Consider the following 25,697-nt stretch of genomic DNA (forward strand, 5'->3'; position numbering starts at 1 on the left):
TGAGGCAGGGATGGTCTCCAGACTCCGCTGCTGCCCCTGCCCTCTTCCCACCTCTCTGTCCCCACAGCCTCGGGGGACACCAGGGTCCCACGGCTCTGCCCTGGCTGTGCCTCCCCCAGCACCGTGAAGAAGGAGCAGGGCAGGCAGACACAGCTTCCTCCCTTGAAGGAGAGGTGCAGTACACCGAGTCCAGAAAGGGCCTGAAGCTCACTTTCCAAATGCTGCCCTTGAAGGGGCTCTGCCCGAGGAGTCTGGATGGACGCTCCCGGCACGCCCTCTGCCGGCTGATCTGGGAAGTAAGCAGGGAACACTTCGTGGGCGGGCCTTCCGGAGCAACAAAGTAAATTACCAAACCTCCACCCTGGTCCTTGCACCCTGGGGAAAACGGGATCCAGGCAACCCAGAGAATGCGTGCACTGGGATGTGGTTTCCAACTTCCCACAGCTGCCGTGTGTTCCCCTAAAGCTTTTTATGCTGGACCCCCCCAAAATAGGGCAGCAACAGGCAAACAAGGGGAGGGTGCGGGTGGGAGGAATCCTGCAGCTGCACAAGGAGAGCTTGAAAGCTGCTGACCCAGAAACAAGACCCCTGGGCAGCTTGTAAATGGCAGGACAACATCTCCTTCCTCAGCACAGACCTGCATGCTGCCAATCAAGGGCAGGAGTGTGTGCCCCTAGGTATGGGGTGCCTGCTACCTTGGAGACGGAAGGACCTAAGTCACAGGTGCCCCACTGTGCCTTCTTACAAACACTTCCCTTTCCCTGTAAAAGACTGGCAACCTTCCTTCTCTCATAGGATCCAGCTTCTCCATTTCATTTTGGTTTTTTTCCTTCTTGCATTACTGGGAACAGAACACATGGCCTTCACACTGAACTACATACCCATCCCTTTTATTCTGAGACAGGGTCTCATTAAGTCACAAGGTTGCCCAGGCTGGACTCAAACTTGTAATCCTCCTGCCTCAGCCTCCCAGAGTGCTGGGATGACAGGTGAGCGCCGTCACACCTGGCTCGTGTTTAGCAACACTTTCCAAAGAAAGAAGTGTCAGGGCCGGGGATTTAGTTCAGCAGTACCATGCCTGCCTCCAAAGTGCTAGGTCCTGAGTTTGATCCCCAGTACTGAAAAAAAAAAAAAAAAAAGACCAAAGAAAGAAGTAACACAGTCTCGTACACAGGACCTGAAGGGCCTCCCCAGGCACTTTTCCAAGCCTGAGAGAGATGGAGTGGGCAGAGGCAGAGGAGGGCCCGAGCATGGCATGTTCAGGGTGCCCTTTGTGGGCCTAAGCACCCGCAGGGCTGTGGCTGAGCCGCTGGCTCCCATGTGTACCCGGGTCCAAAGGTCAGGACGCAGGGTGGCACTGAGTCACCACCCTTGCACGGGTGAAGGAGGCGCGGCCACCAAAGAGGTCACAGATCCAGAGAAGCAGGCACAGCAGCAGCAGGACACACACATCCACGCCGGCGGGTCCAAGAGGGTATCGGGGCACGGAGGGGCCTGGGGTGCTCTTCCCGCTCCCCTGGAGGCAGAGGCAGAGGTCACACCCACCAGTCAATCCTGCCAGCGGCTGACGCCTTGGCAGGGGCTGAACGCCAGGACGGCAGCGGGGCCATCAGAGCAGGCTCTCCACAGGCTGAGCTGCACTGTGGGGCAGCTTCCCTGACAGCACTGGGCCGGCCGGAAGCTGGAGGGAGCCTCCGTGAGGTGCCAGCCCGGGGCTCCCTGACCTGTGTCCTCCACTTCTGAACATCCGTTTATATCCAGATGAGCCCTGCGCACTCAGAGATGGGGCTGGGGAAAGGGCCAGGATCAGGGGCTCTGCAGCTGACTGGGTGTCAGGAAGAGGCAGCCACTGCCTCCCTCCTAGCTCCCGCCTCCCCTGCTTCCTGCCCGCCACCAGGTGAGCAGCCCTGCACCTGGCCCTGCACCTGGCTGGCCCCGCAGCTCCATTTGCCCTGAAGAAGTCCGCCCACCCCCTCTGCTGTGGGACAACACAGCCAGACACTGGTGACACTGGCAGAGTTGGGGTTCCGGGCAGCAGAGACACCTGTCGGAGCTCTGTCCTGTGCAGCGTGACATTGAGACCACAGGACAGGACCAAGAGGTGCTCAGGGCTGGCAGCTCTGAGCTCTGGTCTCCCCCAGCCAGGCTCCTTTTCGCTGTCAACTGGGACCCAGCAGCCGGCTCCCTGCACACTGCCACACTGCGCGCCAGCCTGTGGATCTCACCCAGCCAGGAGCACCAGAACCTGGTGTGCATCTCCCGCCTGAGGGTCTTAACAAAGGCCTGGGCCGAACGGGGTGGGGGGTGGGGTGTCTGGATTAACGCAGCTGCTTTCGCTACGTGTGGGGTTTTCTTTTAACCAGGAGGTGGGCGGGGACAGGATCACTTTCCAGCTCTGAGCACCGGTCCTGGGGGCTATGGCAGTGGGCTCTGGTCCTGCACCAGACACAGCCGGCCAGCACAGCAAGGGACCCTGGAGTTTCTGTGGGGAGATCAGAGAGCACCCACTTTCTCTGCTAGGGAAGCGCCAGGCAGAGCTCTCCCCAGGGAGTGTCGCCTGTAAAGTCCACAGGCCCGAAACACAAGGCTTAACTCGTTTCTCTGATCGTTCCTTCAGCAGACGGGAACTGAATGTCTGCTCTGGCCTGAATACTCGCAAGCTCACATTGTAACCTGACCCGGGTGAGGACCTGGGGGGCTCTCTGCCCTCCTTCTGCCCCACAAGGAAGGGGCACCGTAGCCAGGGCAGGCTGTGACAGCTTGGCCCTGAATGACCCCATGTCTCCTGTGTGAAAGGGGATGGCTCAGGGGGCACTGTCTCCTCAGTGGGTCCACAGATGCACTCAGGGTGGAGTGTGCTGTTGGGGGTGGGGCCTGGCTGGAGGCTGTCTTGGGGTGACCCAGGAGGAGCTCCCCCTTCTCTCTGCTTCCTGGTCACCGTGAGGCGAGCAGCTTTTCCTCCCAGTCACCTGCCTCGGAGCAGCAGACCCTAGACAAAGCTGGCCAGGTGCACGGTGCTTCCCTGAAGCTGTGGGGGTTGGGCACTGGGTCTGGCAAAGGGAGTGACGGGGACAAGCGCCCTCGCCGTGGACTTCCTGAGCAAGCCAGGAGAAACAGGGCACAGGTCCCTTGCCCATGGGGGGTTCGACCAACAGCGGAGGCCGTGACCAGCGTGTGGCACCCAACCCCACAGGAGGGGGCAGCACACACGCAGCTCCGGGCTCCTGGGGAGACCTCAGCAATCAGCCTCCCGCCAAGCCCGGCTGGACACAGTGACGCACACCTGTAACCCAGCTCTCTAGGAGGCTGAGGCAGGAGGATGGAAAGTTAAAGCCAGCCTGGGCAACATAGCGACTCGGTCAGATCCTGGCAGGAACACGCACCTTCACCGTCCGCGCTCAGGTTCTCGTAGGAATCCCAGCGGATGAGGGGGTCCGCCGTGTTGAAGTCCACGATGACACCATGGTCGTTGTGCAGGTGCTCGGGGCCTGGGGACACAACGGGTGTCAGTCCCGGCAGAGCCTGGTGCCCGACCTCAGGGGAGCTAAGGAGGCCGGCTACAGAAGTCAGTGTGAGAGAGGAGCCGGGCTCCACTTAAGCAAAACCTCCCTGCAACAAAGGGGCTGGTGCTCCGTGCTTTAGGAGGAAGGAGAGAGGGCTTCACACACAGCCATCTGCAGTCTCCTGGGCTCAGAACTCCCTCTGACACTGTCATGTTATTGATGAATGAGAGTAGGAAACCAGTAGCCCGAATGCCCAGGAGATGGAGGCTGAGGCACCAGGATGCTGACAGGACATGGACACTGGCCTGGACCGGCCATGCTACCCCCGCTGCAAGTTTTGGTTTCATGTTGTTTGAGGCGCAGCTCAAACTTGGGAGCCTCCTGCTCAGCCTCCCGAGGGCTGGGACTCCAGAAGTGCACCACTACTCCCCGGCCATCTCTAGGAATTCACCAAGCCACCTCCTCCCTGCTGCCCAGCATCCTCCGGTTACAGAAGCCCCCAGGGTGCCCAGTGCCGTCTTCGGCCAACACTGCCTTCCCTGCAGCCACCCACCCAGCACCCACCTGGAACCCCGCCCACACCCCGCCCCACACCCACCTCGCATCTTCTCTGGCGTGGAAGAGAACACCAGCTCCACCTTCCCGTGGTGGGGGAAGCGGTCATCTGAAAGAGACAGCGCCATGGTACAGCCTCACCCCCGACTGCAGGGATCCCCACAGCACCCAAAGGACCCCGGGGTTCACAATTCCTCCCCGCTGGCTACTAGTTCCCCTGGCTGCATCGGGGGCCAGGGTGGGGACTTGAGGTTCAGCGCCACCCTCACCGCCGCAGGCGCTGTCCAGATCCTCCTTCCCTAGCACCAGCGCGTGGCCCTGCACGGCACCCGTGTGGAACTGCAGCCGGAAGACCACGTCTCTCGTGGCCGAGCGGTACTTCTTGTGATAGCATTTCACCTGTGGGAGAGGGGAGGGCAGCTGAGAGGTGCGGGTGCCCTGCGGCCGATGACAGCTTCTGAGTGCCAACAGGCCCCGGACAGTGGCCAAAACCCTTGCAGACCACGGGCTGGGCCCCCGGCAAGACAGCTGAAGAAAGAAATCCTGGGGCCTCTCCGAGATTTAACACTGGAGTGTGATAAAGTGGGTTCTTGGGGTCTAAACTCTTTGTGTTTCACCTCAGTGTCACTCATTTTGCACAAAGAAAAAGTGGCCGATCATGGCACAGAGGGACAGAGGGAGGGAAGGAGGACAGAGACAGGGCCCAAGGTCAGGCCAGACAGACTCAGAGAGACAGGGTGGCACTGAGGTCCAGTGAACCGCCATCAGATGCCTGTAGGGCAACCGTTTTAAGCGAAGCGTTCCCAGCAAGGCCACTCAGGCCGTAAGGAGCTGGGGTCCTTGGGTTCCTGGGCTGCGGCACAAGTTGCCTGGTGAAGGCACTATCTTGGGTACCAGCTGGACTGGGGCCTGGCGTGTCATGTCCCTGAGTCAGGTCACAGGCCGAGGCCTTGCCACACACCCGGGACCGATACAGGGAGGGCACCACCTTCCCTAACAGAGGCTTCTCGTGATGTCAGATGGCTTTAACCGGCTCACACAGCCGCGCACTGGGGCACACGCCCACAAACCTAGCACTCAGGGAGGCCGAGGCAGGAGGATCATGAGTCAGAGCCCAGACTGGGCAACTTAGCGAGACCCTGTCTCAACCGGGACTCTGCACGAGCCATCAGGCAGGGAACTCCACACACACCCCCACCGGGCTCGCTAATGCCCCGGCCCTCAGGTACCCAGGGTCTCCTGCTCTAAGATGCCCAGGCCACAGTGCAGGGCCTCAGGTTCCCGGGGCCACTGAGGCAGGCAGCAGCGGTCCAGCAGACCCGGCTCACCAGAAAGACTAGGAAACTGCAAGATTTCCCCCAGCCTGGGGCTCCTGGCCAGGCAGACCCTGAGGGGAACCAGTCCCAGGCAGGGCAGTGGCCAGGAGGTCTCTGGTGTCAGTGGGGCCCAACAGCCATCAGAGAGGGAGGGCAGGGCAGCACCTCCGATATGCACGGCACCTCACAAGGGCTCTGAGGTGCCCGGCCTCATGGCTCTGTCCACCTGGCCTCCCCAGATGTCCCTGGACCAGGACAGCCCCATGGCAGGCAGGCAGGGCAGAAGGAGGGAGGGAAGGCGGAGGAGGGAAGGAAGTCGGTCCCCCCACATCTCTCCCCGGAGTCTGCCCACGTCCGGTACCTTCCACGGCGCAGCCGGGCGAACCCCACCTGCTGAGAACTCTGGGACCTAGGGTTGTTGACGACCTGAGAGCCACCCAGACAGGAACTGTACGCAGCCCTTGCTGTTAATGAGCACTGCAGAGAAACCCAGCACAGCCAGCTACTGATGAGCTGGGCCCTCTGCACCTGCCCAAGCCACATCCTGATCAACCGTGATGAAAAGTATTCGAGACCATGCCACATCCTTGTGAAGCACTGATTTCCCTTGCTGTTCTTCTCTAAACATAGAGTACAACATACAGCACTTTTTTTTTTAGACAGTCTTGCTGGCTAAGTTGCCCAGACTCAGGCTGGGCTCAAATTTGCAATCCTCCTGCCTCAGCCTCCCAGAATGCTGGATAATAACTATTTGCACGCCCTGGTATTACACATAACCTAGGCCTGAAAGTCTGCAGGAGGGTGCACATGCACAGGTTCTGTGCAAATGCAAGGCCAGTTTATACAGGGCTCAAGAACCCTGTGCAGATGCCGGAACCATGCTTTGTGGACCCCGAGAGGCGGCTGTGTCTGTCACCGAAGGGGTGCGCGCTGCTATGGAAAATGTCCTCAGGGCTGAAAAGCAGCGCAGAACACCAATGTCCACTGAAGGTCTGGCACACCATGCTCTCCTCCTGTCTAAAGAGATGACTGGGAACATGGCCTGACCTTATTTTCTTGTCTGTTTGGGTTTTTTTGGTACCAGAGATTGAACTCAGGACTTTGCACTTGTGAGGCAGGCAGTGGCACCACTGAGCTAAATCCTGGCCCCCACAAAGTCACGTGGATATCCCCTCCGGATGCTGACAAAGGAGACTGGGCGCTGGGCCCTGCTGCACCCCACGTGTGCCAAGGCTGAGGGCAGGCAGGGGGCTCCTCAGGCCAAATAGGCACCCTGTGTGCAGACCCCGCCAGCAGGGAGGAAAACCAGACCACCTCAGACCCAGGTGCACCCAGCTCCACACTCCTGGCCACAGGCCACTGTCCAGGCCCCGCCCGGCCTCCCCGCAATTTCCTGAGTCAAGAAAGCCGGGCCCTTTTGTCCAAGCGCAGCTCACAGCAAGGGAAACCAGGCTCTGCTCCAATCACAGCTGAGCCATGCCAGCCACAGCGCCTGCACCGCATGACCAGGGAGCAGGGTCGCGCAGCCTGCAGACTGGAGGAAGATCTGGTGCAGCTCGTCACCAGGGGGCACAGGACTGAGACCCTGGTCTGGCACAAGCACCTGCTCCGAGCTGTCTGCCTGGACCTCTCCTGAGGCCTCTCCTGCATTTACAGCTCCCAGAGCAGCCAGCGCAAAGACAAAACCCAAGCGGTCCCACATCTGCCCAGGCAGGGACAGCAGGACAGACAGTGCCCGGGGCACAGCGCTCAAGAGCCCCGCTCTGTGTTGCAACTAGGAGGGAGCTGGGTCAGGAATTCGGGGGCTCCGAGCCAGGGCCCGGGCCTGCTGCCCACATGAATTCCCGGATGAGCGAGCGGCAGAGTGACTGACAACACCGCTCCTGGGACCCAGGGTCGTGCCCTGGAGGCAGCGGGCTGAGAACTCAGCTTCCAGGAAAAGCACTCTGCAGACAGGTGGGGCCGGCTATGCAGGTGCCAAGGGGCCGTGTGCGGTGACACTGCTCCTGCTGGGGCTGGGAACGGTCCCCCAGGGTGGAGGAGGAGCAGATCCTGCCCTCAGAGGGTCACCCCAACCAACCCTCAGACACCGGCCCTTCCCTCTGTGCATGGACCCCTACCACCTCCAACCCTATGGAGAGACCTGCGAATCTACACAGAGCAGACATCAGCAATATTGAGGAGGATGGACAAATGGACCAAGGGGGACAGGACACTGTCGGGAAGCAGCAGGGAGGAACAGTGAGCTGAGCTGGCCTGGAGGGGAATTCCACCCTGCAGGCCAGGCCTCGGGTGGGCCCAGATTGCAGAACCTTTCCAAGCCTTTCTGGAGTGCAGCCACTCATACACTGGAACCCTGCTCAGTCGGGTGTCCACCCTGCTTCTCCACCCCAGCACCTGCAGTGGCACGCGGAGCCAGCTTGGGCCAAGGTGGGACTGCGGAGGGCACAGGGCGAGCAGCCAGGCTGCAGAGGAGAAACCTGAGAACACTCTGGACTCTGCATTACAACCCTCGGGACCCCAGAGCAGCCCAGAGGTGGGGGCGTCCCTGGGGAGCCCTGCAGCCAGGAACACCTGGGCTCTGCCTCTGCCAGAGCTGACCCCAGGTCACGCTCAGGGAGAACCAGCGGCCCTTGGGGACCCGGAGCTTCTGCACAATGCAGATGCCTGGATGGGATCAGCCTGCAGGCTGGGGCAGCCACCTTCACAGCTCTCTCTGCCAGGGAAGCTGCAGCCTCTGACTCCCGACAGGCTGAGTCCCACCCAGCCGGACTCCCAGTGTGTCGGCTGCTGCCCTGCTGGCAAACGGACCCCAAGCGCAGCTTGCAGTACCGCCCAGGTGGCCCTGTCCAGGCCTGTGGGCAGCGGCTCCCCACCACAGCCGGTGACCAGACAGAGCCACAGGCACCCAGTCACCAGGGGCTGGATGGCCCAGACCTCAGAACCCAGTTGCAGTAGGAGATGGGATTTTTACACAGATGCTTTACTTAGAATATGGCTGCTAGGGGCTGGGGCTGGGGTCTGGTTCCATTCCCAGCACTGCAAAAAATGGCTTTTAAGAGACCAGGTGGATCAGACACACTCTGATCGGGGTCCTTAGAAGAAGGGGTTAGACCTGACACAGACAGGGAAAACCCTGTGGCCAAGCAGGCAGGCAGAGGTCCCGGAGAAAGCACCGCCACCAACAACGGGACCTAGGACCTCTGGTCTTCAGGACGGAGAGAAAAGAACCCTGCTTCCTACACAGTGCCAGCCTGGGGTGCCTTGCTAGGGTCAGACAGCCTCGTGGGCTTCACACAAGCAAACCACTTAGCCGATTACTTCTGCAACCAGGGCAAGATGGAAAATCACCCCCCCCTGGCCACCATCCACCTCCAAACCTCCAGCTGATAACCCTGCAGAGAGAGCCAGGGAGCGCACAGAAAGCCAGGGCAGACACAGGCAGCATCACTGACAAGGGGAAGGCACCCGGACTACTCCACGCACAGGACGAGAAAGGGAACAGGAAGGAAGCGAGCACCTCCGGAAAGGGCAAGGCTCTCTCCTGGCTGGAAGGGCTCGCAGGGAAGAAATCCGCAGGGACAAGGGATCCCCGGAGACCCCAGCTAAAACCCACACCCGGTGCCATCCTGCTCAGCCTCCAGTTCATTTATTACTTTATTTTGGGACTGGGGATCGAACTCAGGATTTCGCACTTGCAAGGTAGGTGCAGCACCACTGAGCTATACATCCTCAGCCTTCCAGGTGCTTTTCCTTTGTTTTTGCAATCCAGGGCATTGGATCCAGAGCTACACAGCCCCAGCCCATTTTTATTTTTACTTTGATACAGAGTCTTTCTAAGTTGCTGATCTGCTCACACTGGGCTTGAACTTGGGATCCTCCTGCCTCAGCCTCTCCAAAAGCTGGGACTGCAGGTGCGCACCACCATGTCTGGCTATTCAGTGTTCTTCTGGCTCATCTGTAGCTCAGTGTGAAGGTCCTACGTTTAAGCCTCAGCACCAGAAACATTTAAATGAATGAATAAGTAAGTCAAGAATCAGCAGCAACTACATGGTGGTGAGAGCCAGTGAGGGGTCTGGGAAGTTGGGCTGTGTGGTAGGGGCACAACAGCCTGGAGGCGACCGACGTGAGGAGCAGCCATAACCAGGCAAGGACAACGCCACTGTGGCCACCGAAGAGGAGGGACAGGTGCCATCACTGAGCCAAGAGGGGGGCAGGGCAGAACCGGGCCCAGGCCACTCTTTCCTGATACCCAGATGAGGAGAAAGGAGCTGCTGGGGACCTGCGCACGCACGGGGAAGGCCTGGAAGGGACAGAGAGGGGGCCTGGGACCAGGAGGTGACCAGGGAAGGGCTGGCCTTCATGAGGGGACTGGAGCCCCGAGAGGGACCAGAGATGTCGTGGCCTCTGTGCCTTGTGGGAATGGGGGAGCCGGGCCTCACCAGGTGTCCAACCTGGACCCTGGACTTCTGGCCTCCAGGTCCATGACAAATGAACACCACTCGGTCACAGTGTTCTGGAAAAGTGGCCTCGGTGACCACGCCAGCCCTGCTCTCTATCCCCTGCTCTACTTCCCAGCCACCTTGAACTGAGCCACTGCCTCACCAAATCCCCGTTCCTGATGCTTCTGCCCTGGCACCAGCCGACCATGGACCGAGTGTCCTGAAACCATGAGCCATGCTCAATCCCTTCCTCCTTTCAGTCCCAGCAAGGGCAAAACTGGCCAGCACTGCACCCATACTCGATCCAGGTCTCCCAATCTACAGCACACTAGCTAGGGACAGAAGGGGCCAGGGCTCCTGCTCCTGAGCCTCCTGTTCCCCTAGCCCCGCTCTGGCCCCACCCTCCACCACCTTCTGGCCGCACGCAGAGCCTCGGCAGCCCTCGCCCCAGGCCAGGCCCCTGCAAGCCCCTGCAAGCCGCAGGGACTGGGGTGCTAGAGCTCACTTGGGAGGCCCAGAGCTGCTGGCCCTCCTGGACCACCCCAGGGTGCTGGTGCCTCAAGCCATGGGCTTCTGCCACATGACATGGGGGCTGGGCCAAGCCACACCACAATGACCCGGGACAGAGGAGAACAGCGGGCCGGGCCATCCCTTCTCCTGGCCTTCTCCACCCACCTTGTTGCCATATGACAACCAGCAGGCCAGGGCTTTCCCGGCCCACAGAAGGGCATGCCAGGGCAGGGCACGAAACCTGGCAGAACAGGGCCCTCAGGTAGCAGCCCTCGCTGTCCTCCGGGCCCTGGGTCTGTCACCTGCTGCATTAGCCATGGGAGCAGGACCCAGGACCCCTTTGTTCCAACCCCAGCCCTTTCTATTTTTTGAAGCAGTTTCACGAAGTCACTAAGTTGCCAGGCTGAGCTTGAACCTGGGATCCTCCTGCCTCAGCCTCCCAGAGGGCTGGAATTATAAGAGTGCACCACCATGGTGGGCTTAGTGCTGTTCTTTGATTAAACTTTTTTAGTCAGACGACTAACCAAATGCCGTAAGGTCAAAGCTAGTTTCCATTTTTCCTATAGTTTTTTTTTCTTTTCTTTTCTTTTTTTTTTTTGCCCCCGGGGGTGTTGTTTTAAGATGGAGCCATTTTTCCCTTTGGGCAATTTTTACTGGGACAGTGGGCACAGTGGCTGCAGGGGTGCCAGCACTCACCATGACGTCCCCCTTCAGCAGCTGGGCCGGCTCTATGGCAATGCAGATCCTGCTCGGGCTCTCAGGGCCAATGTTACTTTGGGATAAGCGAGAGGGAGATGGTTATGTGGTGTCATGATGTCACACACACAGTACATGCTAAAAACACACACAAACAGGAAACTCAAAAATTACACAGGAAGCTCCAGTAGCCCAGAACTCCATTCCTGAGGGCACAGCCCACCCTCTGCCAGGAGACACGGCTCGGCCAGTTCACTTACTAGATCCCTGACGTGTATACGGGCTGCATGGCCTGGTAGAGCTTCAGGAAGGGCCGGCAGGCTGGAAGAGACAGAGTGCCGTGAGTGCAGTCAGCCTGGGCGGGACAGGGTGGCTGGGCCTCCCCAGAACCCCAGCTCTGAGTGGGGCCGAGGACCAGCACCAGTGCATGGTCAGCCAGGGGCCCTGTGGCTGTTTATTCGAAATTTATTCACACATTCATTCGTTCATCCCCTCGTGGTGGTACTGGGTTTGAACCCAGGGCCCTCCCACTCAGCCATAGCCCTAGCATGTATCTTTTGTTTTGAGACAGGGTCTCCCTAAATTGCCTCAGTTGGGCTTGAATTTGGTGATCCTCCTGCCTTGGCTCCCCCCAAATACTGCAACGACAGGTGTGCCCCACTATACCCGGTGGGATCGTCTCAATGGGCAAGCGCAGCTGGGCCCCAGGGACGAGTACAGGAGGGCTCCCATGCCGGTCCCGAGCTCAGCACACAGCTGAATGCAGGGCTTCAGGGCCAGGGGACACGGGTGTCTCTGGCACGCCCCCACCCCGTCCCTGCCCTGGTCAGCGGTACGGCCCAGGGCTCTGTGTACCTGAGGGGACCAGGACTGTGTCCACAGGGCTGAGGGGCAGCTCTGGGCGTCATGGAAGACAGCAGAGGGGTGGGGACAGGGACAGGGACAGGACAGGGGTGTCCGAACCCAGGACAGGAGGGTCAGCCTCACCTCCACTGGCGTCGAAGTTGGGGGTGCCATGCAGCACGACGCAGTGCAGGAAGAGGGGCGCGCCGTTCATCTTCACGGTGCCCGACAGCAGCCCGCTGAGGAACTGCACGTACCTGCAGGGAGAAGGCAGCTCAGGGCCCAGCCCGCCGGCCTAGAGGCTGCCCCTCCCAGGGCCCTGGGGAGAACCTGCCCTGCTGCACATGGCCTACACCCCAGGCCACACTCCAGGGCCGGGGTGGGAACGCTGAGACTCCACACTCCGCACAGGTGGCCGTCCCCACACTCAGGACCGCACTCGGCCAGCAGCTGGCCCGACAGGAAGTGAGACCTCAGGCCCCGACCGCTCTGCCCCAGCTTCTCCTTCTGGTCCTGCCCGGCTTCGAGGCGAGGCCCAGCAGGGCCACTGCAGGCCCGGAGGATAGGATTCGGTCTCTCCAAGGCAGGAGTGCACACCTGCCACAGCCCTGAGGGGCGCCATGCCCAGCAGGGCCGGAAGGAGCACTGGAGCCTGGTCGCACCTGCTCTCCCGCGAGTTGGGCCTCTGTCCTGTGCCTGCCTGAGCCCTCTAGTGGCCTTGCTGCATCTCTACCAATCTACCTGCCTCCTCCTCTGTCTCCATTGCAGCCCACAACCGATGTCAGGGGCAAACCAGACACCCAGGGCCCACCAGCCGACCACCTGTGAGAGGCAGGAAGTGATGTCTGCAGTTCAAGGTCCTCACATCCACCTCAAAGTCCCCGCAGGGACCAAAAAGAACCTCATACCACAAGGAGTCGGGAGGCCTGAACTCAGGTGAGACACAAACTCTCCAGGTGCACTGAGATTCGGCCCTGCCCTCCAATCAAGGGGCTGAATGTGCAAACTGAACAAGCGGAAATTTCTCAGGCATAGCAAAAAAAATAAAGAAAACCCTGCTTTGGGCTAGGGGTTTAGTTCAGTGGTTCCAACGCCTGCCTCACAAGCAAAAGGTCCCAAGTTCAACTCCCGGTACCAAAAAAAAAAACCTGCTTAGAGCCTAGGCTTTGGGAAAAGCTTAGAAAACAGTGCTGGCTTCCTCCTTGGTGTGGCTCAGTTAGGGACGGGGTTCAGGCTTCCATCCACCTGGCAGCAGATTAGGGAGAAGCCTCACAAAAGCCAGAGACCTAGGGTCCCTGAGGCCGAGGCTCCACCCCAGTCCTGGCCCAGTCCCTGGAGTCCTGTGACACCAGCAGCAGCTCTACCACAGCACCGGGCAGCAGCCGGAGGGATGGCTCCACCCTGAGGGTCAGACTGCACTTCCCCTCCCCAAGACAGAAGGCCATCTGCAACCTCCCAGGCCATTCCTCTGCCTGACTTTGAGTAAAACCACAAAGCCGTGGGGTGACAGGCCCCACGTGGCATCGGCACAGGACACACAGGGGAAGAAGTGAGGCCCCGTCTCGACACCTCCGGACCTCAGCCCACGGGGCAGGAGGAGAAAGCCCAGCTCTCCTGGCTGTACCCCAACACTTCAGGGCCCCCGACTTCCCTCCGGCTCCAGGAAGCTGCGGATGTAAGACAGGAGTCGCCTTAGGGCGACCGGTGGCCCTGTCTGTGTCGATAAAGTTTTATTAGACGACAGCTACGTCTCACTCCCTTCCTGCGGCCCACAGCACTGTGGTAAGAGGGGCGGAAGCCGTGTCCTCCGCCTCTAGGTCACTGAGCGCTGGCCTGGAGACAGAAACAAGGCCCAGCCCAGCGAGGGTGGAAGAAGGGGCACTGGGTCTACAGCACAGGGACCCCACGGACACGAGGGCTGCTCTGCCCCAACCCCAGGGTCAAGGGCACCACCGGGGGGGCTGTTCAGGTATTGCAGGGCAGAGGCGGTGCCCTCCCGCCTTCACTGCTTAGAGGTAAACCCCACTGGCCTCTTCCCCCCGAGCCAGGGGGTGGGGGCCACAGACGGACACAACCTACCGCTTCTGCGAGGGCTGCATCAACGCCGAGACTTTGTCGTCATAAAACTTCTTCATGGCAAACCTGTCCAGGGCCTGGTCAGCACTGAGGAGCAGAGGAACAGAAAGGGGGCTCAGCGCGGCTAACTCCTGCCCCATGGCGGAGTGGCCAGGATCTGCGTCCTGCAGCAACTGTGCGCATTCATCCAACTTCCTGTCCCCGCAGGATCAAAGCAGCAGTGGAGCCCGGAAGTGCACACCTGAAATCCCAGCACAGTGGGAGGCTGAGGCAGGAGGGCCCCAAGTCAGAGCCTAGCCGGGCAATTTAATGACTTACCAAGTTCCTGCCTCAAAATAAACAATGAAAAGGGCTGGGATGTAGCTCAGTAGGATGGTTCTGTATTCAGACCCCAGCATCAATCAATCAAGCAATCAACAGAAAAGGGGGCCACACCGTCAGGGTCTAAACTTGTGTGAAATCCCACACCTCACCCACAGGAGACCCCGAGAGGGGCTGTGCACAGGGTATGATGGACACAGCGGAGCAGACCTGGGACGGGGCCCCAGCAATACCCACGAGGCCCCAAGAGATGAGTGTGGGGCGCTCCACGGGTAGCCCCACTTCTAGGCCTGGGTGAGTTACAGGGCAGGAAGGGCAAGGCCCCCAGGCCATACAACTGCACTGTGGGATGCACAGTGGTCTCGGTCTCGCGCACCAGCTCCACAATCCCACGCAGGCCCAGAGCCAAGGGCCAACCCGAAACATCAGGCAGAAATGCGGGCCTCGCCTCAGAAAAACGAGCATGCCCCCAGCAGACAGGACACTGGATCCAGGAGTCACAGACACTTGGAAAAAATGTGCAGCCAGATGGGCAGAAGGGCCAAGAAAATACGATCAGATCGAGTTCCATGGGCGGCCTCTCCCGGACACGCGAGTGGCTCGTGGGCCGCCCGTGTCTAGGGCGTCCCTGGCAGGCCGGGCTCGCCCTGCACACGCACAGGCCACATCTTTCAGGTCATGCAGTTACACACCACACAGGCCCAGCAGGCAGGCACTGTTCCAGGATTCAGTTGTTTCGCTAAATGCTAAGAATATATCTGCGGTAATGGTAAAGTCCAGCAACAACAGTACCATCAGGGCCAGCAATCCTGGCCCCGGCTGTCTTTGCGCCTTCCGACGGTGCCCACACAAGCACCTCTCGCTCGTGACCTGAGTCTGTTTCCTGCTGTTCGGAGTCCGTGATGAAGGCCGCAAGGAGTCTCTGCTTCCTACAGAAGTGGGCAGCTAAGGGGCGGCTGTCCCTTGCAGACAGTCCCATGGGGCTTCCTCCTCACAGGCCCTGAGGGTCTGTACCGCCCAGGGTGTGGGGTGCTGGGTCTGTGCAGAGCCCGCCCAGCCCCTGTGGCCTTCGGGGCAGTGGAGGAAGGGACAAGGCCAGGAGCCCCCCACCCACCTAGTGCTCACCCGGGACAGGGCGGGCCACACTTTTTCCTTCTTGGAGGTTGTGGGGTCAAATCCCGGCAGTGAGTATTTCCTAAACTGAACTGGCTGGCATGGGCGGTGTGGGGACAGGCCATACCTGGACCGAGGCAAGGTCCTGTGACTCACGGTGGCCATTGTCCGGCAGAGGCCGGGAGCTCGCGGAACCCCACGATCACTGCCCCCGAGACCTGGCCTGGCCTGGCTTCCCACTCAGGTGTGAGAGGGACAGCGAGCCACCCAGCGATCATCTGAGGCCTGGCAGAAGAGCGGGAGGGACTCCGCTCCGGGTCTGGAGAGACCGGCTCGCTCCCTGCACCCCTACGGACGCCCTTTCCACCCACCCAGCCAGCACCCCAGATAGGAAACACCTTTGCCCAGCTCAGAACCTTCCCTCCGCGGCCCCTGGCAGGACCCTGCCCAGCCCAGCCCACCCTACCTGGCCGAGACGTGGGTGAAGTGCATGTAGGATGAGATGACCACGCCGATGCGTCCTTTCCCGCCCTGCAGGTACAAGAGAGGAGCAGGTGTCCAACAGGAGAAGCTCGGCCAGTCAGAATACAGAGCCTGCTCTGCAGGCCGGCGGGAGCCCCTCACTCGGGGCCACACTGAGGACAGGACTAAGGGCCACGATGCAGGGACGGCAGTGATGACTTCATCATCGAGGTGAGGCCAGAGGGGCGCTGCAGCCACAGCACAGAGCTGGGACCACACACTCAGAGCGGGGACGGCCCCGGGCCAGCACCCCATGGCCCAGGCATCCATGTTGTGCCAGCCAGCGGCCTCCCTCTTATGCAGGGAGAACAGGCACTTTCCAGGCCCAACCACGGACATGCACGGCCCGGCACACAGGGGGAGCCGGCGACAGCCCCCAAAGATGCTTCCGTGAGAAGTGTGACCCTGGCGTGGAACCGGGGGCCGCTGCTGTGTCCTGTCCAAGTTGCTACTGCTGAAAAGGAATGGACGAGCAAATTCTGACCAACCCACAAACACGTGCAGGGGTCACTGGAGCGGCCTCTGTCCTGGGAAAGCCAACGGCTTCAAGTCCTCTACACTGAGCCTCGCACACACAGGTGCCAGCTAAGTGTAAAGCTCCTACGTATGTCTGGTGTAAACGCGACTTCTCTAGGAACAGAAGTTCACCAGTGAGAAGAGCGCCTCAAAGAGATAATGTGATGGTATCCGCTGCTGGTACCCGCAATCCGTTATTTTTGTAGCTCTGGTTACAGTTAAAACATTAAGAGATTCTAGGGAAGAGACAGGCAGCAATAGAGTAACAGCGGAAACTTCATTACCCCACTTTCCCCAGTGGATAAAAGCATCTAGACACAAAATCAGTTACAAGGAGAAACCACCGAGCTCGGACTGCACCTCTGACACACTCAGGATGCACACGCCTCTCACACCTCTCGCGGGTCATAGAAGATGGCAGCATGGACCCTGGGCTGGGCCGCAGAACAAGTCCCAACAGAGCTGAGGAGGCTGGAATGCTACCAAGGCTCTCGTCAACAGCCCTGGTCCGACACCATAAATCAGTAACGGGAGGAATCTTGGAAAGATCACAAATATGTGGAAGCTAAACAGCAAGTTCATGAGCAGCCACTGGGTCAAAGAAGAAATTAAAACGAGAATTTAAAATATCTGGAGACAAACCCAACTGTAACACAACAAACTGAAACGTAGTGGGACACAGCAAACGCAGTTCCAGGAGGGAAGTTTTCAGCAAAAGCATCTACAGCCGAGAAGAAGAGAGATCGCAGATAAACAACCTGATCTTGTACCTCAAGGACCTGAAAATACAGAACTCCACCCAAAGGGAGTAGAATTAGAGAACTAGCAAAGCTCAGAGCAGAACAAAACAGGGACTTGGAAAGCAACAGAAAAGATCAACCAAGTTGGGAGTTGTTCTTTAAACAAGGTAAACAAAATTGCCGAAGCTTTGGCGAGAGCAGCTGAGAGGAAAAAACAAGGGAGACTAAGGAACGCAAAAGGGACAGAAGCGCACAGGGTCACCAGACTGCTGCAGACACCTGCAGCCCAGCAAGTGGAGAACAAGAGAAAGCGCACCCAGCCCGGGCAGAGGGAGATGGACTGAATGATAAGCCTCCTCTGGAGGAAAAGCCCGGCCAGACCTCTTCAGGGCTGAATTCTGACAGTCAGAGCAGTGGCATCCATCCTTCTCAGACGGAAGGGAAAACTTCACGGCTCCTTTTCGAGGCCAGTGCTACACCCAGATCGGCTGGCCTCCTTTTCTATTTTCTAATTTTTCTTATCATTCCGTATTTGCGAGACATGATCACAGTCATCATGGGGAGCTGCTACATGAACAGCACACACCGTGGTTCCTTTTATGTCCCCTTCCCCTCTGATGTTTTTCTTTGAGAGCCAGATGGTAACTATTTTAGGGCTCACAGCTCAGACCTGCGAGGACGTACATGAAGAAGAGCGGGTGGGGGCCACATTTATGAAATCTGAACTTCCTAAAACTGACACAGCTAGGTGTGTAGCATGCCCCGAACCTCAGCACTCTGGAGGCTGAGGCAGGAGGATCACCCTGAGGTCAAGGCCAGTTTGGACTACATAGCAAGACCCTGCCTCAAAAAACCAAAAACAGCTTTTCACAGAGACGAAAGCTCTCAGGATGTAGGGAAACAGGAGGCAGCATGGGCTCTTGTCTGCGGTCTGTTCCCGCCAGCAACACTCTTTAGGGCAGAATCGCTAACCCCTTGGATGCTCTGCGATTCGGACAAAGGGATGAAGTCTGTCAAGCAGAGGAGAGAGGGAGGCTGAAGGCCCCGACCGAGACCCCAGGTCAGACAGCGCAGGGGCGAGGTGAGGCGCGCTGACCCGCACTGCGCCTGCCCAGCCAGCCTAGCCCTGCGGTCATCCCGGGCAGGCACAGGGGCAGGGCTGGAATTCCACAGAGCTGGTGCATTCCCACCCGGTCAGCGATTCCGCCCTCCATCCCCCACCTCGGCAGTTCCAGTGAGGGCTCCACTCCCGGAGCACGGTTCCCACGGGAGGCCGGGGCTGTTGCTGGCAGGAAGTCTAATGCAGAGATCTCTGGGTGGCAATTTCATACCTGGGACCCACATGCTTCAGATAGTATTAAACTCCATCATTTAAAAACTGAAAGGGAAAAACTGAGGTGGAGAGAGGGAAGGAAAAATGACCAAGATATGATATGTGCATGCGCCAATTCCCCAAGATGAATGGAATGACTACGCATGGTAACATATACCATGGAGTACTACACAGCCATCAAGAAGGAAATTTGGAGTCATTTGCAGGAAAATGGATGCCCCTCAACACCATAATGCTCAGTGAAATAAATCAGACAGAAGGTTAATTGTTGCATGGTTTAGCTTACGCGAGAAACCCAAAGCAAGAGATAGGAAACTGGGCTATGGACCTTAGGAGGTGGGAGTGGGCTCTGAGGGCAGAGGAAGACGAGAGGAAAGGGGAGGAGGGGAGCAGAAAGGATTAAGACGCGATATTGTTATGTGCTGCCTCCCCGGGGTGAATATGCTCATTGTGTGCTGTAAATCCACACTGATAAAAACGTAAAACAGACACAGGAAAAGTTCCTATGTATATAAACAAGCATTTAAACTGCAGACAACCAGGCATCAAAATTATGCTTTTTAGGGCTGGGGATGGTCAGTGGTGCTGCCACCAGCCTTGTAAGGGCAAGGACCTGAGTTCGATCCGGTACCAAAAATAAATGAATAAAACTATGATTTGTAAAAAACTAAAACCACGGAATGATCCAGCAACCTGACTGCTAGGCACACCCCGAAGGAAACTGGCGCACTCGCCTCAGGGCAGCTCTCTTCCCACAGAAGGGAGCGAAATCCCCCCAGGGCCACGGAGGAGGGGAGAAAGGGCAAAGCCCACAGGACGGAGTTTCACTCAGAGTCAGATCCTTCCGTCTGGCGAACACAGTGTTAGAAACCCTGCAACTGGGGGCTCACCCTGCAGTGGATGACCACCACGTGCTGCGGGTCGCTGTTCAGCCAGGACTCCTGGGCCTTGCATATCGTGCACATCTTGTCCAGGGGCGGTGCATGCAGCTCCGGCCAGCCCACATCCATGATCTGCAAGGACAGTCAGGAGCTGCCTCAGTTTCCCTCTCGAAAGTGCCGGGCCATTGCAGGACGGCCTCCTTCCTTTACTGACGGAATTCACACTATGACACTAGCATTAGGTCCTTGTGCAGTCCACATATGCTTGCTATGTGACTTGCTTCCCCACGGGATCCTTATTTAATCAATACTATTCTAAGGGACTAAACTTATAAGCTTATTGGTTGACTACAGTTTTGTCCCACCTCATACCCACCTTGTGATTTCCCATTGGATCAATATTACCTAAGGGAACAAACTTAAAATCTTATTAGTTGACTATAGTTTTGTCCCACCTTATACCTGCCTCACCCCGTGGTTTTGCTCTATCCAGCTCCTTGAGAAGGAGGTCTGTGGACAACCCACTTTCCAGAGCCCCTTCTGTCTTTCTCCCGACAAATTCTTCCCGTTCTGAGCTGCCACTGTTTCTAGAATTTATTCTTCGATTTTGGCAGACGTCTATCGGGTGGGGAGCTACAGTATTTCAGGGGTCCGTGTATCAACCCTTTCTCACAGGCCCCGCCCCTGTCGTCCCCAGTTTCTCAGGAAGCAGGAGAGGGGCTGCCCCCATGAGAAGCAACAGAAGTGGCTGGAGAAGCCACACCCGTGGCCACCACTCAGAGCTACGGGGCCACTTCCGTGACTCTGTGAGGCCTGGGGAGAGGGCATCGTGCACAACTCACTCTGCACACAGGCACACACACAGAGGAAGGGAGCGCACCTGAAAGCGGAGACAGCCAGGGCCGTGGGCGGCACCAGTGGCCCCTTGCAGGGTAGCGTAACACGGCTGCGACCCGAGGTCTGGACTCCCGAGTATTTGCACACGCACGGTGGCTGTCTTAGGGACACGACCCGACAACACTCGTGTCACACTCAGTATCCAGACAACCTCGCAGTAACTCCTAGTAAGACTTTTAACAATCTTGCCCGTGAGGGCCGGGGATTTAACTCAGTGGCACCATGCCTGCCTCACAAGCACAAAGTCTAGATTTCGATCCCTGGTACCAAAAAAAATAAAACAAAACAAAATAATCCTGCGCGTGAAACAAAGTTTGACGGTGTGGAACTTCCCGCCCTGACACTGTGCGGGACTCAAAGTTCGGGGCCGGAAGCATTTTGAATTTCAGATTTTCTGATGATGTTCAGCCTGTATTCCTATTTGAGAGGCCACCACTGGGGGAGATCTCTCTGTTATCTGCAGATCTCTACTATCACTGCTACTTCTTACGGAGCTCCGATTACTTCAAACTAAAAAATGTATTAATTTTTTTAAACCCCAGCTGGGTGTGGTGGGGTGCGCCTGTCATCCCAGCACCTTGGGAGGCTGAGGCAGGAGGATCTCAAGTTCAAGCCCAGCCTGGGTACCCCAGAGAGATCCTGGATCAAAAAAATAAAGAAGGTCTGGAGTAGCCAGGTGTGGTGGCTCACACCTGTAATCCCAGCACTCGGGAGTCTGAGGCAGGAGGATCACTGTAAGTTTGAGACCAGCCTGAGCTACATAGTGAGTTCCAGGTCAGTCTCAAAAAAAAGAAGGCCTGGGGTGCAATCCCCAGCAACACACTACCCCATTATCAAGTCCCTGATGCCCCTTATCAAGTACCAGTCCCCCAAAACCTGTAACAAACGCCTGTGCACCGCAGAACAGAATGCTGCTTACATTTCACCCACCTCAGAGTCTAACAGAATGAAGCCCGTACCTTTGGGTTAAGCTTTGCGAGATCAAATCTCTTCTCTGAAAGGTTTAATACCTGCAAAAAAGAGATGAGGTAAATATCAACTCCAGCTGACAAAACACCTGCTTCAGACTGAAGTATACACACATACGTGACATCTCTGCCTCACAGAAGATGAACCAAGATGAGGACCCACGAAATCTGCACAAACCCCACACCTACTCCTAATTCTACTTTTGCTAGCTAGACCTAAAGACCCAATTTACTGCATTACTGTGGTAGACAGATCTACGTATACAGAACCTGGTTCTCCTGGCCCTGCTCAGGAGCAGGAGCAAATCCCGGGAGAGCAGCCTCTCTCAAAATATCAGTTTGGAGGTACACGCTTGTCATCCTAGCACTGGGGAGGCTGAGGCAGGAGGATCACTGCGAGCTCAAGGCCAGCCTGAACTACACAGATCCCAAAACACAAAATGAAACAACAAAGCAAAACAAATTCACTACAGTAAAAGACACACTGCGGTGAATACGTCTCAAAATCTTCTCCTTCCTTGCCGGTTCCTGCAGCAGCTCTGGAGTCCTCTTTCCTGGGTGTGTCCAGTTGTGCTGTCCTGACTGTCTTGATGTCCTGAACTGATCCAAAACGTCTCCCTTAGATGGTCATTTAGACAAAGCCACACCGTGCCAGCTCCGGTGCATAGGGGGAGAAGGACAGTGTCACGTTTTTAGGAGCTGCCTTCCTGCTGGATGGCGCTCGGTGGTAGCAGTCAGTATTTATCACACCTCGTAAGATACTCAGGAAAGAGGACTCCAGGGCTGCTGCAGGAAGAGGCCAGAACGATGGGGCACGTGTGTCTGCAGTGGCCTGGCAGGTTTAGATCCGGTGTCCCCGGAAGTGTCCATGTGTGGAAGGCACTCAGACAGACACACTCACCAGGGGACCCATCCACGGGCGAGTTCCGGCCTGAGTGTACAGTTGGGAGGCGGGGCCTGGCTGGAGGAGTCACTGGGGAGCCACCTCCAGGGTACCTTCCTGTCCCCAGCTCCTCCCTGCTCTCCCTGCTCTCGTGGCCCCCAGTGACTGAGCGCCTTTCCCTCTGCCAGGCCCCTCTCCTGGGAACCAGGTGACCATGGACTGAATTCCGGGACACTGTGAGCCAAAATGAACCTCTCCTCCCCTCCGTGCAGGGGTGGGCGCTGTGTGGCAGGGGAGGGCAAGTGACTGTCACGGTCCCGCTGGCCACCCGCTCCTGTCCACGCAGGTCACGGCTAGGGGAGGCTGCAGGACAGAAGGGGCGGGGCCCGAGGGTGAGACCACCGGAAGCTGCAGGCTGGGGGCCGGGGCCCCTGTAGCTGGACACAGGCGCCCTAACCCCCTGCACAGAGCCCTTCAGGCTGAAGAAGGCGAAAGGGTGACAACAGCCTCCATGCTGCTGCCAGACAAGGGGCAGGGTTAGGGTTAGGGCAGGGCGGAGGGAGCCACGGGACCCGACAACAGGAAGGGGAAGGCTCTGCGTGGACAGCAAGCCTGGCCTGCAGTCCAGGTGTCCAGAGGGAGCCACCTTCCTGCCCCAGGCGGCCGGGTGACCCTGGGCCGCCCTCCCCTCGTCCCCAGCTGTCCTGGGCGCCCAGAAGAGGGAGCCACAGCACCACCCACTGCTCACCAGGTAGTTGTCCCCGTGCTTGGACTTGAGCATGCGCGTGACCTCCTGCAGGCTGTGCAGGTAGGACTCCTCAGAGCAGCCGGTGGGAAAGGACATGGCGATGATGCGCTCTGTGATGTAGGTGAGGTCCAGCTGGTGGCCGTCCGCCATGGTGGGCCTCAGGGCCGCAGGCCTGTGGGAGAGGAGGGGCCCGGCAGCCAAGGGGAAAAGGGAAAGAAGTTCATCCACTGCCACAAGAGAACCTGAGAGACAGCACCCAGCTCACTGGCCACGGCACATCTGCTTCCCTGTCCACTCCCAGGGGTCACGGATCCGAACTCTCACGGTATTAACAGGTCTACATGGCTGTTGGCTATAAGTAGCTAGGGTCAAACCCATCACCAACCAAAACACCTCAGTTTGCTTCTCTGTCATTTTATTTATTTACTTATTGCGCTTTGTTTTTGTTTTTGAGGCAGAGTCTCACTATATAGTTTAGGCTGGCCCTGAACTCACTATGTAGCCCAGGATAGCTGATCCCTCTCAGGGATCTTCCTGCCTCAGCCTCCTAAGTGCTGGGATTACAGGCCTGTACCACCATGCCTAGCTTCCTCTGTCACACTAATCTTAGAAATTCTTTCACTGAAAACCCTGTATGACACCTTCTAAAAGCTGCAGGCCCGTGTCTGGGGACAGGACAAGGCCACATCTAAGAAAGTCATCGTAATCAGGTGTCTGAGGCTGTAAACGTCTTCCAGCTGAGTGCAAATGAGGATCCAGCTCTTCCCAAGGCTCTTGTCGCTTTCTCTTATCTTACTCGTTAGATGTAAATGTAAAAAGGACTTGGCTGTTTCTAAAATCATAGCTGACTTCTTAAAGCTCTGACTTTTTAAAAACATCGTCTTTCCATGGCCCCGCCAGGCCTCTCCTGAACCCCCCAGCAACTCCCATAGGCAGCAGGGCCTCCCGCCTGCACCCTCAGCCGTCTTGAGCATCCAGCTCCTCATGCAGCCCTGATGTCCGGGAAACAGGCACTGTGCCAGCACCCCTCCGCCTCCTGAGGTTAAAATGGGAACAGCAGGGCCTCTGCCCGCCCCTGAGGACCTGGAGACCTGCCCCAGTCAGGGCCCCTGGGGACACTCACCACACAGGCTGCTCACAACGCACAGGAGCTGGCAGTGCGGACCCAGCTGGGGCCTGCGAAGGACAGGATGGGGTCACTCGGAGCTGCCTCAGACCCTGTCACCGCGCCAAGGAGGACTACGGACAGCAGTGCCCAGCAAGGGTCCTCAGTCACTGCACACCCAGCATGGCCATGGCTGCCACAGCCCCTCTCCCTGCCTGGGGACTCAGCACCATGGCCGGCAGGGCGGGGCTGGCCCAGGGACACCGGCCACCATGCAGACCAGCCTGGCCCCGACCCCGCTGGCCCTCACCCCGCCACCGAGCTGACTTCCCAGAGCCAATCACTGCCCGTTGCCCGGGACACCCACGTCCACCTGCTGCTCTCCAGTGACTCTGCCAGGGACAGTGACTCCTGCCTTCAGAGCCAGCCGCCTGGCATTCAGGTCGGGACGGGCAGGGAGACGGCCAGGCTGCCCTCCAGCCCGCGCCTGGCGACATTAGGGACACAGCCTCGCACTCCAGCTGCGTGTGCTGACCTCGGCCTGAAGACAGCTCCGGGACTTCCTGAACCCCTTACTCTGTCGCCCCCGAGGGTGAAGCAAAATGAAGCCCAGAGGCAGCACAGGACCAGAACAGCCACCCCAAGTCACCAAGGCCAGGCGTGTGCCATCTCCTCACCCCCTGTGGGAACCCTGGGCCTCCATGGGAGCCGGCACACGCTCCCTGCTGTCTGTGTGTCCTGTCCCCGCCCTCAGTGAGGACAGCACCGGGCCGGGCTCCTGTGCTCCCTGGGCCACTGCCCTGTGGGGAGCTCTGCCTGACTCCAGATGACCAGGCACCCAGGCCCAGCCAGGTAGCCCTGCTGCCTCCACGCCCCGCCCCAATCTCCCCTCCCCTCCCTGCCCAGAAGCCGTCACCCCTGGGGCCTGCTGCAAGGCTGAGCTGGCCGCTCTTTGCTTAGTGGGACGGCAGAAACAGATGCCTGGATAACAGGACAGAAATGAGGGGACAGGGAGGAGCCTCCCCAAGGAATGGGGAACAAGGAGGAGACGGAAGAAAATGACCCTAGTGCAAACGTGCACATCTGGATCTGTCAATGTGACACCCACCAAGCTATATGACCAACATTCGTGGGTCAAAAGACACAAAACAACGAAAAACAGAAACTCCACAAAAGTGAGTATGGGTGAGACGTGAACTGGCTCCTCCTTCCAAGGCTCCCACCAGCCCAGAAGGCATTTAGAAGCCAGGAAGGGTGTGCCAGTGGACTCCAGGAAAGAATCTTAAGGGGGCTGGGGATTTAGCTCAGTGGTGCCACCACCTGCCTCGCAGGTGCAAGGTCCAAGTTCGATTCCCAGTACCAAAAAAATTAAAATAAAAGAATCCTAAGGGATGCCAGGTATGGTGGTGTATGCCTTGATCCCAGCTGCTAGGAGGCTGAGACAGGAGGATCCCTGTGAGTTCCAGGCCAGCCTGAACTACACAGCAAGACCCTGTCTCAGAAAGACCAAAAACAAAACTAAACAACAACACAATCCTGAGGGGATGATGGGGAAAGGTATACGGCCGCATAAGGGCGCCTCTGCGGGGCGCTGGCCTGTGCAGAACACCTCAGGCTGAGAGCAGGGAAGAGCGTGTACTAAATAAGGAAGCGCGGCCTTGCAGGTGCTGGGAGGCGCTGGATGCAAGCATGTGCACCACACACACACACACCCACACACACACACAAA

The 25,697-nt window shown here is 58.2% G+C and overlaps 1 protein-coding gene across 1 annotated transcript in view; it reads right to left on the minus strand.

The window, feature by feature from the left end:
- Nucleotides 1-25,697, minus strand: part of LOC104862721 (tensin-3) — a gene marked incomplete at its 3' end in the record, with an annotated part of 101,784 nt that overhangs the window by 13,547 nt on the left and 62,540 nt on the right. The window contains exons 5-16 of the mRNA XM_033764920.1: nt 23,987-24,039; nt 22,864-23,035; nt 21,224-21,274; nt 19,377-19,499; nt 15,842-15,906; nt 13,945-14,028; nt 12,010-12,122; nt 11,283-11,343; nt 11,023-11,098; nt 4,328-4,457; nt 4,102-4,167; nt 3,384-3,488 (exon numbers count right to left, since the gene is read on the minus strand). Of these exons, the coding sequence (XP_033620811.1) occupies nt 3,384-3,488; nt 4,102-4,167; nt 4,328-4,457; nt 11,023-11,098; nt 11,283-11,343; nt 12,010-12,122; nt 13,945-14,028; nt 15,842-15,906; nt 19,377-19,499; nt 21,224-21,274; nt 22,864-23,035; nt 23,987-24,039 (1,099 nt within the window). The remainder of the gene's footprint in view (nt 1-3,383; nt 3,489-4,101; nt 4,168-4,327; nt 4,458-11,022; nt 11,099-11,282; nt 11,344-12,009; nt 12,123-13,944; nt 14,029-15,841; nt 15,907-19,376; nt 19,500-21,223; nt 21,275-22,863; nt 23,036-23,986; nt 24,040-25,697) is intronic.

This window comes from Fukomys damarensis, unplaced genomic scaffold (genome assembly GCF_012274545.1).
Source record: "Fukomys damarensis isolate Sample0158 unplaced genomic scaffold, DMR_v1.0_HiC HiC_scaffold_17, whole genome shotgun sequence".
Taxonomy (NCBI): Eukaryota; Metazoa; Chordata; class Mammalia; order Rodentia; family Bathyergidae; genus Fukomys; species Fukomys damarensis.